Source organism: Aptenodytes forsteri, unplaced genomic scaffold (assembly GCF_000699145.1).
Source record: "Aptenodytes forsteri isolate BGI_AS27 unplaced genomic scaffold, ASM69914v1 Scaffold35, whole genome shotgun sequence".
In the NCBI taxonomy this organism is placed as follows: domain Eukaryota; kingdom Metazoa; phylum Chordata; class Aves; order Sphenisciformes; family Spheniscidae; genus Aptenodytes; species Aptenodytes forsteri.
In genome coordinates, this window is record NW_008795334.1 from 968,385 (window position 1) to 982,515 (window position 14,131).

The window sequence follows — 14,131 nt, forward strand, 5'->3', positions numbered from 1 at the left end:
AAGGTAGCAGTTCTGCTGACCCCCCTCCTTACTTCTCCAAGAATCAAAAACTCTATCATTTTGTGATCGCTATGCCCAAGACGGCCTCCAACCGTCACATCACCCACAAGTCCTTCTCTGTTCGCAAACAGCAGGTCCAGCGGGGCACCCTCCCTAGTTGGCTCACTCACCAGCTGTGTGAGGAAGTTCTCTTCCACACACTCCAGGAACCTCCTAGACTGTGTCCTCTCTGCTGTGTTGTATTTCCAGCAGGCATCTGGTAAGTTGAAGTCCCCTTGATGTACGAAAGGGAACAGATGACTCATCACACATCATGACTGTGTGAGCAAAATAGAATACATCTCCGTGGAGCGGAGTTGCAGACCTTGTTGCTGAAAAAATCTAAGGTGTGAACTTTTTTTTGGCTTTTTTAACCAAATAGGTATAATGTCTGAAAATCAGAATGTAACAGGTTGTATGCTTCATACCAGCTCCTAAACGAGGAGTATAAACCAGTCAAAATAGCTGCCAAGTTAGTTATTCTGTATATATCACATCTGCAGTCGAAGTAATTTTTTAGCAAGGTCAGTGTGAGCAGCTTTATGCTCTAGTCTGACTCAGGATTTGGCCCAGAGATGTATATTTTTTAAATAAACCAAAAATAATTATTCTTATAATCATACTTTTTCATATTTATTCAAATATCATATCATGCCTTCAAACAATGCTGAAACCCCATACTGATTACATTTCTGCCAGTTGCATAACCTTCTGCCAAAATGAGAATTGAGTCAGGATGAAAGACAGGTCAGCAAGTTCACTAGACATCTCTCCTTTTTTGACAACTCTTGCCATTATCTGTTGTGACTTCAAAAGAGAATTGCTAGAGCAGCTGAGGATAAAACTACCTCACTGAAGAGGCTAAATAGTCCAAGGCTGCTCCCAGTCAGTGGCAGCAGAAAAAAAAGAGAGTGTTAGTCACCTGTATCCAGCTGCAAATACTGACTTGTAAAAATGCCCTTCCACCCCACAGTGTCTCACATGAGGGTCCACAAGAACATCATGCACCGAGCAGATAGGTTTGCGAAAGGCCTGACCACCCAGCAGATACAAAAACAATAGCTGCCATGGCAAAATTTTGCAGACAGATTTAAATGAACAGAATCTATTTCCTGAACAAGTCATTTAGAAACTGCTGTCTCTTTTAAATCTTCATGACAGCTTAAGTTTGGATTTGGAGGGACTGAGTAGGTAGTTATATTTTTGGATCATGGTGGGATTTGGAAGGACAACTGGACTTATCCACTGCATGTTTGGGAATCTGATTGAAAGCATCAGCCAACACCTGGAAAGGGAAGTTCTCAAGATGCAGATTAAGACCTGCGATAGGTGGAAGGAACTCCAGCAATAATGCTCAAAGGTTTCATTTTTCACTGTGTCTATCAGCCTGTCTCTGATGACATTCTCCACTTGAACAGCAGTGAAATGCTTCACAGTTGCCTGTGGGGCTGGCCCGGGGAGTCCTTTGCATTTAGATGTAGTAAACCAAGAGCAGGACATGAGCAGCTGGGCAGGAAAAGATCACATTTTCTTTAAAAAGCTGTAACTTCAGTTGCAGATTTAGAAACTGACTCCTTTCTGTCTTACAGAAGTTGCATGGGGAAATAGATTTTTCTTAAATAATAGTGTATGACTGCTGTCAATTCTTACTATTTTTAAAACTTGTTAGATAATTAGCAGTCAGCGGTGTTCATAACATGGCTACCAGGAGTAAAGAAAAATTTCTCGGCCTTTGCACCAGCATTGACTGCTTTGTCAATGCAGGATATAACATTGCATGTTGTTATAAACTTGTGCAAATATTGGCCAGTAAGTTTTCCCATATTTCTTGGAAGTGGAGAAAGAACGTGTTTGCATGTGGTATTTCTGTGGTATAGAAAACATACTCCTCTGACATTATTGATGGATGGTGTTTCTAGATATAGTTCCAAAGCAAAATTGTACTAAGGTTGTTAAAATGCTTTCCACAATTCATACTAGCAGTGAATGATGGTTTTTCTGTCTTCTTTCTTGCCATGTGTGAAATGAGTCTCCGCCTCACTGACTCCAGCCGCTCACCTGTGACCGTTCCTGTTGCTTTGCATGATGGAAGCTGTAAAGAGTTGTGCTGTGGCAGCCTCTCCACAACATAACTACTGTGTCAAGCAAAACCACCAGATTGCCTGCTTGGATGGGAAGTTATATTTTTCCAACTCCTTTTCAAAATCAACAGGTTGGGGATGCTGTCCTAATTACTATTTATCTTACAAGTTTTGGAAAAATTCAGTGAGATTTGAGATTCATGCTTTGTACCACCTAGTACTGGATGTTGCAGCAATGTGGAAGGTTTTCATGCATTTCAGCCTTTTCTCTCTGGCTGCAAATTCCATTCTGAAGCATATTTTACCGCACTTAAGCTACGAAATTATGATGCTGCCGAACATTGCAGTCACAGGTTAAAGCTCCAGCCAAAAAAAGCAGTATCTCTTCGACCATTTCTTTCTCTCAAGCTGTTAATCATGTACCTTGTGTTGGTGTAGTGTGTAATAAACTGTCAACACTAGTAGACAAATATCAAAGCGGGCTGCTGACAGACCAGAGCAGTCTAGCAAGCGTTATCTGCAAATAAAGCATGACTTCATTTCTTCTCTCTTAGGGAAGGAAATAGTCCTCAATGACACCTACACACCAATTAAATTGGCAGAAGGTGACTCCTGAAATGTGGTTTTGGTCAACTGCTAAAATGCAGTTTTCCTGGGTCATTGTAACACAATAGCGGTATGGCATGTGTACATTTATATTTGTCTAGCTTGTGTTTGCAAATCCTAGTGTAAGTGTTTGCAAATCCTAGTTCAGAACTGAAACAGTACTGAGATCTGTAAACTAAATGGAATTGTACTGTAACTAACTTGTTAGAAAGTATTTTTGCTAATGCCTTCTATGGCATGAAATCAAAAGCGTTAGTACATGCCTGGAGAATCGTACCACTAAGGTAAAGATAATTCCTCACTCTTTTGAACTTTTTCTTTTTTTAAATAAAGGAACTGTTTTTCATCCTCATTATTACTGTATTTTTGCAATTGCACAACTGCACAGCTGTGCAATCTGGTGACAAATTGGCCCAGAGTAGCCAAATATTTGCTTCCACGTTTGTAAATGTAACTATAACACACCTCACCTAAGACACACAGGTGCAATGAGGACCCTTAAATATTTGGTTGCAATTATTTGTACACAAAAATTAGGGGTCAATGACCAAGAATGATGCCAGTAATTAAGCATATAGGACAGTTCATATTTGTAGGCAATTTATTTCAGCTTTATGTGTTCCACAAACTTTGTGTATGCTGTGTCAAAGACATGCAGATATTCAGGGGCAAGAGGACACAGCAGATGAGCTAGCAGGCAGCCTGTTGTACCATGTCAAAGAAAGGGGAATAGCCCCAACTTTTCTTGATGGTCCTAATTTTAAGAATATTTCAGAAGAGATTTTCTCATAATTGTCCTTCTGAGTTACTGTGTTGAGCTCCATAGCTAGAAAAAAAGTGAAGGGTTATTGCTACTAATTAATGATTAAGACTAATCAGTTCATCTTTTTCATCTCTGTTGTAAAAGGCCCATTTAAAAAAAAAAGATTTCCTACTGTTAGAATAAGTAGAAAAAAATTCTGCAGTAGCATCCTAAGAATTCTTTAATAGGCTGTTTACATAACATTACTTTTTTTCAAGTCAGTTTGAAGTAAGATGAAGCATTTTCCATGTTAATTCAAAGATTGAGCACCTTCTTGAGCAGTTCCACAAAGAGACTTTACATAAGAGCACCAGAGCAGTACATGGGCTCAGACCCAGTGTTCTTCTAGTATTCCAGGTCATCTACCAGACAGATAATTAAAAGTAAGAGGGTGGCAAGTATATATGATAGTTCCTCCTAATACTCTCTCTGTTTATGACTATTTTCAGCTCAGAGAATTTCCTGAGGCCAATATGATTTAGGAATCCCACTTAGTATAACCAGGAGGCATCTTTTTCCATTTGGCATTCACATTCATTGCCTGAGAACAGTACACTGTTTCTTTCTTTCAAAAATAAAGCAAATCTATTTTTAGATTTAAAGAGAGAGGATGCAACAAGGTGACAGAACATCATTATCTGCAATCTCTCATGTCTTGGCTACCTGGATTCAGTCTCCTCTCTACCTCTTGTCCCTATAACAAGCAAGTCAGGCTATGAGCTTTTCTAGGATACCTTCATGCTGAAGCAATGCCATCACTATAAAGCTTAAGAGCAAGAAAGAAAGAAATGGAAGTCAAGCATGATGCTGAAGCATAGTATTTGGGATGGCAAGTTGAGAATCAGCAAACCTGTGTTCCACTCCTGCTCCAGCAACTTATTCATGCTGTCTTGTGACTGTCTAATTCAAAGTACAACTCCCACCACTGCCTCCTGCAGACACGATTTGTAACAAAGCAGCATCTGCTTATGTACGGTTTGTGTAGGATCTGATCCACCAAGCATGCTCAGAGGACACCTCTGCATCAAGCCCTGCAGGTGAGACTGGCAAAGGAACGCCTATTTTGTGGTTCCCATAGGATATGAGTAGGAGGTAGCTGTCATGTCCTGTCAATACTGAGATGCTGAAGCACATGGCCAAGGCAGATCATTAGTCAAATTTTCATTAATAAAAGGCTTTTGCTGCCTTTGAGAGAAGGTGGCACCACAGAGAGGTTTGGAGGATCACAGTTTTAGAGCTTGACATCTAAGTCCTTCCTCAGAAGCCTATGGGTTTTTTGAATCTATACCTAAAGTCTTGATTACTCTAGTACTACATATTCTGTATATACATATTCACTGCAGTAATACCATAGCTTCTTTGCTATGCCCTTTGTCATGCAAAGGATAAGGCCAGGGGATGAGGCTTATTAATAAATCACTCTGTTTGGGAAATTAGCCACATGGCTTAGACTTCACAGAGGGAACAATTTAATTCTGTTCTCCCTCACAGCCCAGGGCAGCAGCTCCGCTTTTTCCTATGGGCTGCACAATCTGCTTGGACCACAGGCACTGAGACCCTCACTGGGGTAAGCCTGAGACAACTCTATTCAGTACCAGTCAGTTGTTAGAAGTTGTTTTCTATCAACAGGAAATTAGCCACATGGCTTAGTCTTCACAGAGGGAACAATTTAATTCTGTTCTCCCTCACAGCCCAGGGCAGCAGCTCCACTTTTTCCTATGGGCTGCACAATCTGCTTGGACCACAGGCACTGAGACCCTCACTGGGGTAAGCCTGAGACAACTCTATTCAGTACCAGTCAGTTGTTAGAAGTTGTTTTCTATCAACAGAAGAAAGAAGGTGCTAATGAAGTGCAAAATGATGTTTTCCTCACTGCTGCTTCCATCCTGTATCTACCAGAGTTTGGTTATACTTGAGACTCCGGTGTGTTTCACAGACCCTTGCTAGGAAGTGTGTCAGTTCAGCCTCTGTCTCAGGGAAGGCTGGTGTGCACAGATTCAAAACCGCACCGCTCATGCCACTAATGTCTGACCTCTACTGCAAAATGCGTAAAGGTTAGTGCTCAGCTGTCTTGCATTTTATGTAGTCATTACCTATTCTAAACAGATAAAAACATTGCAGCCAGCGGGAAAATATTAATTCAGTGTCATAACAATTTTCACTCACCTGCAGATGTAGGTGTGATTCAAGAAGCAAAGTACCTGCTTATTATATCCTCTGAAGCAGAAACATATGCAAACGCAGAATAGAAATGTTTATTGTCCCAAGGCTTGCCTCTGCTTAGCCCCATACAGTGCACCTGAGTGTCTCAAGAACAGTGTCCTCATTTATAGATCCTTTACAAGGATCAAGACACATCAGAGCAAGGATAATTTTGAGGCCATGTGGTGCTCTGGAAGGTCGGACAGATGTCCAGTACATGCTGATCGGACTGCCAGCATAAAAGTCTAACAATTTTTGTTTCTTCAACTATTGATTCAATCTTGAAGAAGTGATAAATGTAACCATGGTTTTGTTGCTAAGCTTCCCAATGCTGAGTGTATTGAAAAGTCGACATCCCTTACCTACGTTTTTAAAAAATGAGACAACTAAGTCTTTTTTAACTGAAAGCTTCTATATCACTTTCAGAGGTTTAGATAGTTTGAAGTCGATTTACTGATCATTTCAAGTCTATGTCAAATATGTATTTCAAGTCCAATAGCAGCAAACCCTAAAATACCATGAACGGTCTAATAATAGACCTGTCTGAGCTCAGTGCTTTACAGCTGATTTGTATGAGAACATGAGAATGATAAATATCAGTATCCTCAGTAGTGACCAAGCCCAGGTTCCAGTTAAAAGCTCACATACCTGAACATCTTGCTTTTTAAATCAGTGTGGCTATTCAGCCACCAGCTCTGGAAACTACCAGTTTTAACTATGACTTAAATTGTGACAGCTGAATCACTGTCCCATGCACTGTGGTCACAGATCAAAGCACTTAGGAAGGTACAAAGGAAGTGGTGAAGGGACACTATGCCCGTTCCAGTGGTGATCCAGTTGTCCTTCTAACATTGAATTTTCTGTAACAAACAGAAACCTACTTTTCATAATCACTTGATCCTCTGTGTCATTACAATTTTTCCTATTCTTCAGTGGATTTCAGTGTGACACTGTTCAATAATTAGTTTTCCAGACTTGCTAACACTAGGAACATACACTGGAACTTTATACCTCAGAGGAGGTACCTACAACTCACTGGGATTTATCTCCATCCATATAAGTGGCATTACTACGGCAAATGCTATAGCTTTAGGTTATCAGCAGGTTTCCCTAACATTGCTACTAGTAGGTACAAGCAATCCAGCACGTCTTTTCCTTTTGCAAGTTATGCCCATGTTGGGACTCACGGGGCAGTATGTATGGATGAGAATATGAAGGGAAAGTTCAGGAGACCTTTTACAATCTTAGTCCAGTCCTAGCAGAGGTCTTTGAATTCAGAGAGTCCAATGATGCTGGAGTGTCAGCACTGATCATCTGCCAAAGAAGTGAGGAGGACAATATCATGACCTCTCCAGTGAAAGTGCAGACCTCTCTCTCTCTCTTCTCCCCAGAGTTTTGGGGATTGTAGTGACATATGCTCCAGGGGCTGGAGTGGTATACAACATGCCACCTACCCTAAAACCTTTGCTTGTACTATTGCACCAGAAACTTTCCTTAACAGCTCTTTGCAGCATCTGCCTTCCTTGGAAGACAGTTGTTTTTGCTGCTGTCTTTCATTTTATTTTCTCTATGGTATTAGCTAGCCCTACTGGTTTGTAAGCTCTGCATGTCCTGCTGTGTATTCACTTTTCCAGGTCACCTACAAGTAAACAATGAACCTAATCACCCCAGAAGCTCTCCTTCTCTTAACAAACTTCCACCTGATTCTTAACTCTTTCCCACCTCTTTCTCTAAACATTAATAAGCTAATTATTGGACTGAATATTGACTTGCACTTTGCAACGTTAAGTGTTAGCTCTACCTGAGACACCATGCTGGAAAATATCATAAAGACCAAGTATGTTATGTCTGACTCTTCACCTATATCCCCTCTGATGCAATGTTCACAAAGGCATTAATCAGGTTTGTGAACCAGGCCTGTCCTTTCATAATATACGTCAGCGGGCCCTGCCTGAGAATGAGATCTGTAGCTAATTTAGCAGAAGGTGACCTTTCAGAGGAGGCTGGAAGGCCAGTGGAATGTGTAAGTATGGAAATGGAGGAAAGAACCCATGCTGAAACAGTGGAAATGAGGGGATACCTGTGTAAAGACTTTGGCTGAGCTCCATTACATTGCACGTTGGGATGGAAACCCGGTCTGGCATGAAATGATCATTGCACTGCTTAGTAATATATCAGACAACCCAAGGATTTTTGCTCTGTGTCACCTGGAAGCCATCATAGGGATGGCCTAGTCATAAAAATTCGTCATGAAGAGAATTATATTTATTTCAAGGAAACAAGAACCATTTTTCTACTACTTTCTATGGGAAAATATAGGAAATATTCACACCCAATTGCATTTTAACAGTATTCTAAGTCTTAGAGAACAAAAATTCAAGTAATGTACTGAAATAAGACCACAATTACTTTGGATATGCAGAGAAGGGGCTTATGCTTCTGATGCAATTAGCAGGTCACATCCCCAGCTCTGGAGTTGCCAACACCGTCAGTTTTAGTATTTCAGCAGGAGATAATTTCACCTACACCAAGGAGGTACATGAAGAGGGAGACTGGGAGCTCCAGATCCTTTCTGTTATTCAGGCTTTTCAGTAGTGTATGTTTCTCATGACTAAAATGTTCCCGACTGTTTGACCGCTGTATTGCCAGCCCTGAAGGAGGCCACCCCTCCGGTCCCAGGTTAGGTGCACGTGGAGGCCGGGTGGACACGTGCGACCATCCCTGCCCTCCACCGATGACCACCAACTCCCGCCTTCCCCCGCCAAGGGGGTTGGTGAGCTGTTGCCACAGCAACGCCCTCTCACCCCCCCAGGATGTGGTTGCTATGTCAACGCTCTCCTTGTGGCATCCACCCCTGGGAGAGAAAGGCTGGAGGGGTTGCCATGGAAACCGTGCTCCCCTGAAGCATCAACAGGGCTGGTCTCTTCCGCGCCTTTTTGCCCCCAAAATGTTCTGTCATGAAGCTGAGATAACCCCCGGACATGTCCTGCTCTGTCCCAGCCCGTCCCCGCGGCCGTGCCAGCCCCAGCTGCACACGGCTGCTCCCACTGGGCTCGCAGCAGCTTCACCAGCCAGGCAGGGCCAACCTGATGGGAGACCTTTTGCTGTCACAGCGCTGCAGCAGCTCACGTCTGGGGACACAGACAATTGTCGGACAGACTAATGCAGGGGACCTAGTTTTTCTTCTCAGGGAACAGTGGAAATGGGAAGTCACTGGTTGTGCTGGTGATGGAAGTGCTCGGTGCACAGATGTGGGAAGACGTAGCAGGGGATGCACATCTACTCGGCAGTAGATACATATTCTCAGGCCAGGCTTGTATCATACAACAACAAGAACCAAAAACACCTTTTCATCTAGAAATACTTCCTGTATTACATCACTCTTTTCAAATTCCCAAAAACTCCGGAAGATGTGATTTTTTTTTCAGATGAGTCTGTTGTGGGAAGAAACTGTCTGAACCAATTCTGTAGAAAGGCTGTAGTTAGAAAATGTGGAAAAAATATTCAAAAACCCAAATATTCCATGGAACATTGAAATACATAGGAGTGCTTTTAGCACAAGTATTTGAACAGAAAACATCAAAGGTCTTGACTGCACAACTTAACAAAGCCCAGTTAATTAATCCCTGCTTATCCCTAGAATATTTGAGCAAAATTATTTGTTTTAAAGGATCTCTCCTCTATCACAGGGAGCATCTGGGGATTTTGGTAATAGCATAGTAGAGGAGTTTGCAGATATAGTCTGAAGAATCAGAATGCTGAAACTGCAGAAAATCTCAAAAAAAAACTAGTTTCAGGGTCACAGGACACTCAAACATACTCAGTATTTGGCTTCTTGCATACGCATTTTAGTTAATAAGTGATACATTAAATACCAAATAAGAAGTGTTTGCACTCAAGAATTTATCAGTGCTCAGGATTTAGGACTGTCAAGAGTTTATGTGCATACTCTGTCATTACAAATACCTGCTTTGACACTGGCTTTGAGAAATGTATAATGAGGTCATCTACTGCTGAATCATCAAAGGGGCAGAGATGGGCTCTCCTCAGGGATAAGGGACTTCGTATACATCTTAACTGTTGTTATACATCTGCTGTTGCTTATCTAAGAAAAGCAAAACATGTAACTGCAGATGACCTCACATAATCAAGGGGAGAACTTACAAAAATGCCCAGATCAAGACATTTTGAGTTATATCTTCTAATAGAGACATATTTCTATCTTGTCGTACCTTTGAATTAAGAACTCTTGTTGTTCTCTAAGTAGTATTACTGCACAATTAATTGTTTGGAACATACTTACAGAAAACTAGAAATCATCCTTTAATCTCATGCTAACGGTCATTACTTCATTTGTAATTGGACGGATTTCAAACATATTTCACATTGGGATTAAGCAGTTCCGAATCAGTCTCAAAGCCAACCTTTGTGCTTTGCTCTCCTCTGTGTTCACCATGTGGCATAGAAAATTGGCTCACAGTATGACATAAAAGCTATGCAAACGATCATTCTTCTTCACTAGACTTCAAACTTTATCTCTGGGGAAACAGGAATTTGTTTGTGTAGAAACCTCAAACCATCATGTTCTCTGTATTATTGAATATATGTCTTTGACCCAGTAGATGCTTACGGTAAGAATATACAGTTATTTCTGGAAATCAGTCATCTAGACCTGCCTAAGCAGAAGCTGCTCAGTTCCCTATATATTTTCCTCATCTTCTTTCAAAACCTGCCTATTCTTTTGGCCTTTACAATGCCTGTAGCAGAGAGTTCTTAAATTTAATTATGTGCTGTACAAAAAAAATTTAGTTTGTTTTCACCTGATAATTCAATTTTTCCACTTTATTCTGCTGTAAAATATTGTCAATACAAGATCCTTATCACCTTTTAAACGATTCATTATGATACAGGTTTTAATTATGGACTTCTGTGGTAGACTTGGCTACATATCATTTTCTGAAGTTGTCAGATAAATATGCCTCCTCTCAAGTCTTCCTTTCTTCCAGCATGGAAATAGTGCTGGCCCTAGCTGTAACTCTGCTAGGAATAAAAGAAACTTCACTGCAAGCCCAGTACATTGATTTCAGTCCATGAGCCTTTCCTGAAGAACTTCCAGCCTAAAACTGGAGATAGAAACAGCAAGATGACAGGGCCACTAATTAAGGTACATATGTCTTCAGATGAGTCCATTTATTTAGGTGATTCAAAATTCTTAGCTTGGTGTCACTGATGCAGTGGAAGGAAGCTTTTAGAAGGGAATGAGGCTGGTGAGGTGAAATGGTGTACTCCATGTAGTGAAACATGGAACAGTATTTGGAATCAAGGTTGGAGAAGAATCCAGACATGGCCCAGTTAACACTTCCTAACTCGTATCTACTTAGAAAAAGTGAGTTTGTTACAAATTTTATCAGAGTAGGGAACTCAAGGACAAACTCTTCAGTGAGTGGCTTGAAAGAAAGCAAGCTATTTGAGTGCCATGTGATGTAAAGAACAAAAATGAACAGCTAATTCATCTTTGAAATATTCATCTTCCACAGGAACATCAATATTGACAAAAAGACTGTTATAATTTAGGTACAACATAGAGGATAAATTTATATTCAGAAGCAAGAGAATGTTAATCTATAGCCACTTCTAAATATATTATGAAATGACTTAGCTTCAAAGTAAGAAAGAACTTTTAGATTTCATTTCAATACACAACAGTCATTACTAATAACAAACTCCCCATGCTTTAAAACTGCATAAATGCTTTTAAAACAATGCATTGAAGCCAATTACAGGTTAATTTAAGTGACCATCCTAATTCTGGATTATAACAACCTTTAGAAAGAGTTTGGTTGCATACCTGTTTTTCTTCATTTGAATAGTAATGATTGTAAGACTTGAATAGGGTACATAGATAAATTATATATATGAGCTAAATTTTTTAGAACTTTTGTCTTGATTTTTGAGGCCTGTATTTCTCTGCCTAAGGTGTCAGTGTGGCATATACTGTTTCAAATACAGATATTCTGCTCCTTCTACAAAATAAATGGAAAACAGACATTGATAAAAGAGACCTCTGACTAAGATTTCATTCCTCTGAAATTTTCATATAGGAAAATGGTCATTGCTGCCATCCTGCATCTAATTTGATCTACTTTGCAGATTAAACACAATGGCATTTGCAAGTATACGTATTTACATGTAGGGGACAGTAGATAACATCTTAAACTCATTAGAACTAATATAATAGGAGTGGAAACATGACACATCCCTGTACAGTGGATCTGTACAGATCTCCAATAAAGCCCCAGTCAATTCCTCTGTTACGTTTCTTTCCTGGTCCATACATGGGAAGCACAACATACACATTTCTAGTCAGCAAACTTTAGGTCAATTTTGAAAGAAAAATTTCACAGTCAATTTAGAGTGTGGAGCTGGTGTATACCAGAAAGAGTAAGCAAGAACAGCAAGCGGACAGCAATGGGAATGAGGCAGAATCGAATCTGGAGTTTGAGAAATCATAAATGAGAGAGGTTTGGACAAAGGGAAAGAATAATGTGGGGAGTTAAAAGGGTCAGACACAGGGCTTACAACCGGCAGGACCGCATCACCTACCTGAAATACTTTTGCCAAATTGTCAAAGAGGGCTTGACCAGCGCTGACTTTATGCTTGACTCCCCTGACTGTGCCGTTTTTGCTGAGGATGTTGACTCGCTTTGTACCAAACCCCCTCTCTTTAGTGGCCCGGACTAAAATGAGCAAGTCATCCTGCTCGGTCTCGTTTTCGTCGCACTCGGACCCTACGTGTCCATTCTGCTGCCCGTCTACTTCGCTCAGCCGGCTAGTTTGGTCCGTCTCCGAGCTACTGGCATATTCAGAGTCCAGAGAGTCGGCAGCCTCCCCGTCGGCGTACACCTCCTTCAGCACCCTCCCGCTGTGCGAGGACGCAACGCGGAATCGAACCTTCCTCGACAGCCTCTCGCTGTCTGCCTTCATCTCACTTTTAAACATCGCCTCTTCCATTGATATAAGCAGTTTGCATTGTTCCAGTGTGGTGCCCATTGCATTTGCCAGTTTGTCACACTTGACAACAATATCAGGGCTGTTTTCTGTTGACAGGGCTTCTCATATTAAACTAAAGAGGGTTCCCAAGAAGCTACACTGCCTTTCTGCAGTTAATAATGGATGTGTCTGTGCTATGGTTACCTTTAAACTAAAACCCGTAAAACGATCTTATCAATTAAATATTAAAAAGCCGTTGTGTACTTTTTAGCACTAAGGAAGAAAGCAAGAAAGGGAGAAATTGTATTCACTGAGTAAAATAAAAATTCAAACCCACACATGATAAACACAATAACATAAATTACCCAAGTTTATATGAATGCAGTTTTTGTTTGCTGAGAAAGGCAAAAAGGAGGAGTTCTTTACAAGATATGCAGAACCAAAACTGTTTATGTACATTACACCTCAGGTGAAAGCCATGAACTTCAGCACTGGAGTCAATGACGGGTGCATTTCTTCCATCAAAACCCTTCCTTCCCCTACCAGTCAGACCTCATTCACCAAAGTTTGCTTTTTATATAAGCTTACAGAGATTCAGCAGGGAGCTCTGACTTGGTGTTTTGTGATGCTGGCCTTTTCACAGACTGGCAGAGTAGTGGAGAAGCAATTAGTCACAATTTGTTGCACAGAGTAACACAGTGTTATTAAATAAATCCGAGCCACAGCTAGTACCACACAGTAACCACAGCCTCTGTTCTGTTTTGTCAATTATTCGAGGGACTGGGCCAAGGGAATCTGAACAAAGGAACAGGAGAAAGCTAATTAATTGGGGCAACAAGGATCAAACAAAGAAAAGCAGGGTAAGGTGGATTCAACTGCAGGGGAAGCAAATTCCCCTATCCCAGCACATCACAAGTAGAGGCTGGTGCAGTGTTAGGCACACGGCTCTAGGTGTAAAAATAACAAACCTACACCTGAGGTTTCTGGCTATGTCTACTCAATATCATGTAGTAGCACCTTAGACCCCCAGGCTGGTTCTGAGTTTGCGTGATGATCCCTACTTACAGTGCTATTTCTGTATTTTCTCAATTTAAAGTAAAATGCAAAGCATTCCTTAGAGCAGCGAGAACTTTATCCCCTTCTCACTTTCCTGGCAAACATTCCCTACACACTCTCTACAGCTTCGTTTTCTCTCTAGACTCATGAATACCGAATTGCTTCCTGAAGCCTCTGACCCCCCCAACAGGTGTAGGCGTGAAATGAGTCCCTAGATGCTCAGCCAACCCAGAATGGGTTGCGGTCACAAGCAGCTGCAGAGCTTCAAGCATCTGAGGAGGCTTTCTGGCCAAGATTTTGGAAATGCAGACTCAAATCTTTCAGCAATTAGGTGGTGGTTGTTGTGACTTTCTTT

General features: G+C 41.1%; 1 protein-coding gene across 1 annotated transcript in view; it reads right to left on the minus strand.

Annotated features, from left to right (window-relative positions):
* The window catches only part of GRXCR1 (glutaredoxin and cysteine rich domain containing 1), a 45,888-nt gene extending 33,159 nt beyond the window's left edge, over positions 1 to 12,729 (minus strand). The window contains exons 1-2 of the mRNA XM_009280126.1: positions 12,334 to 12,729; positions 9,697 to 9,699 (exon numbers count right to left, since the gene is read on the minus strand). Coding sequence (XP_009278401.1) covers positions 9,697 to 9,699; positions 12,334 to 12,729 — 399 coding nt within the window. The remainder of the gene's footprint in view (positions 1 to 9,696; positions 9,700 to 12,333) is intronic.
* Positions 12,730 to 14,131: the final 1,402 nt, after the last annotated feature.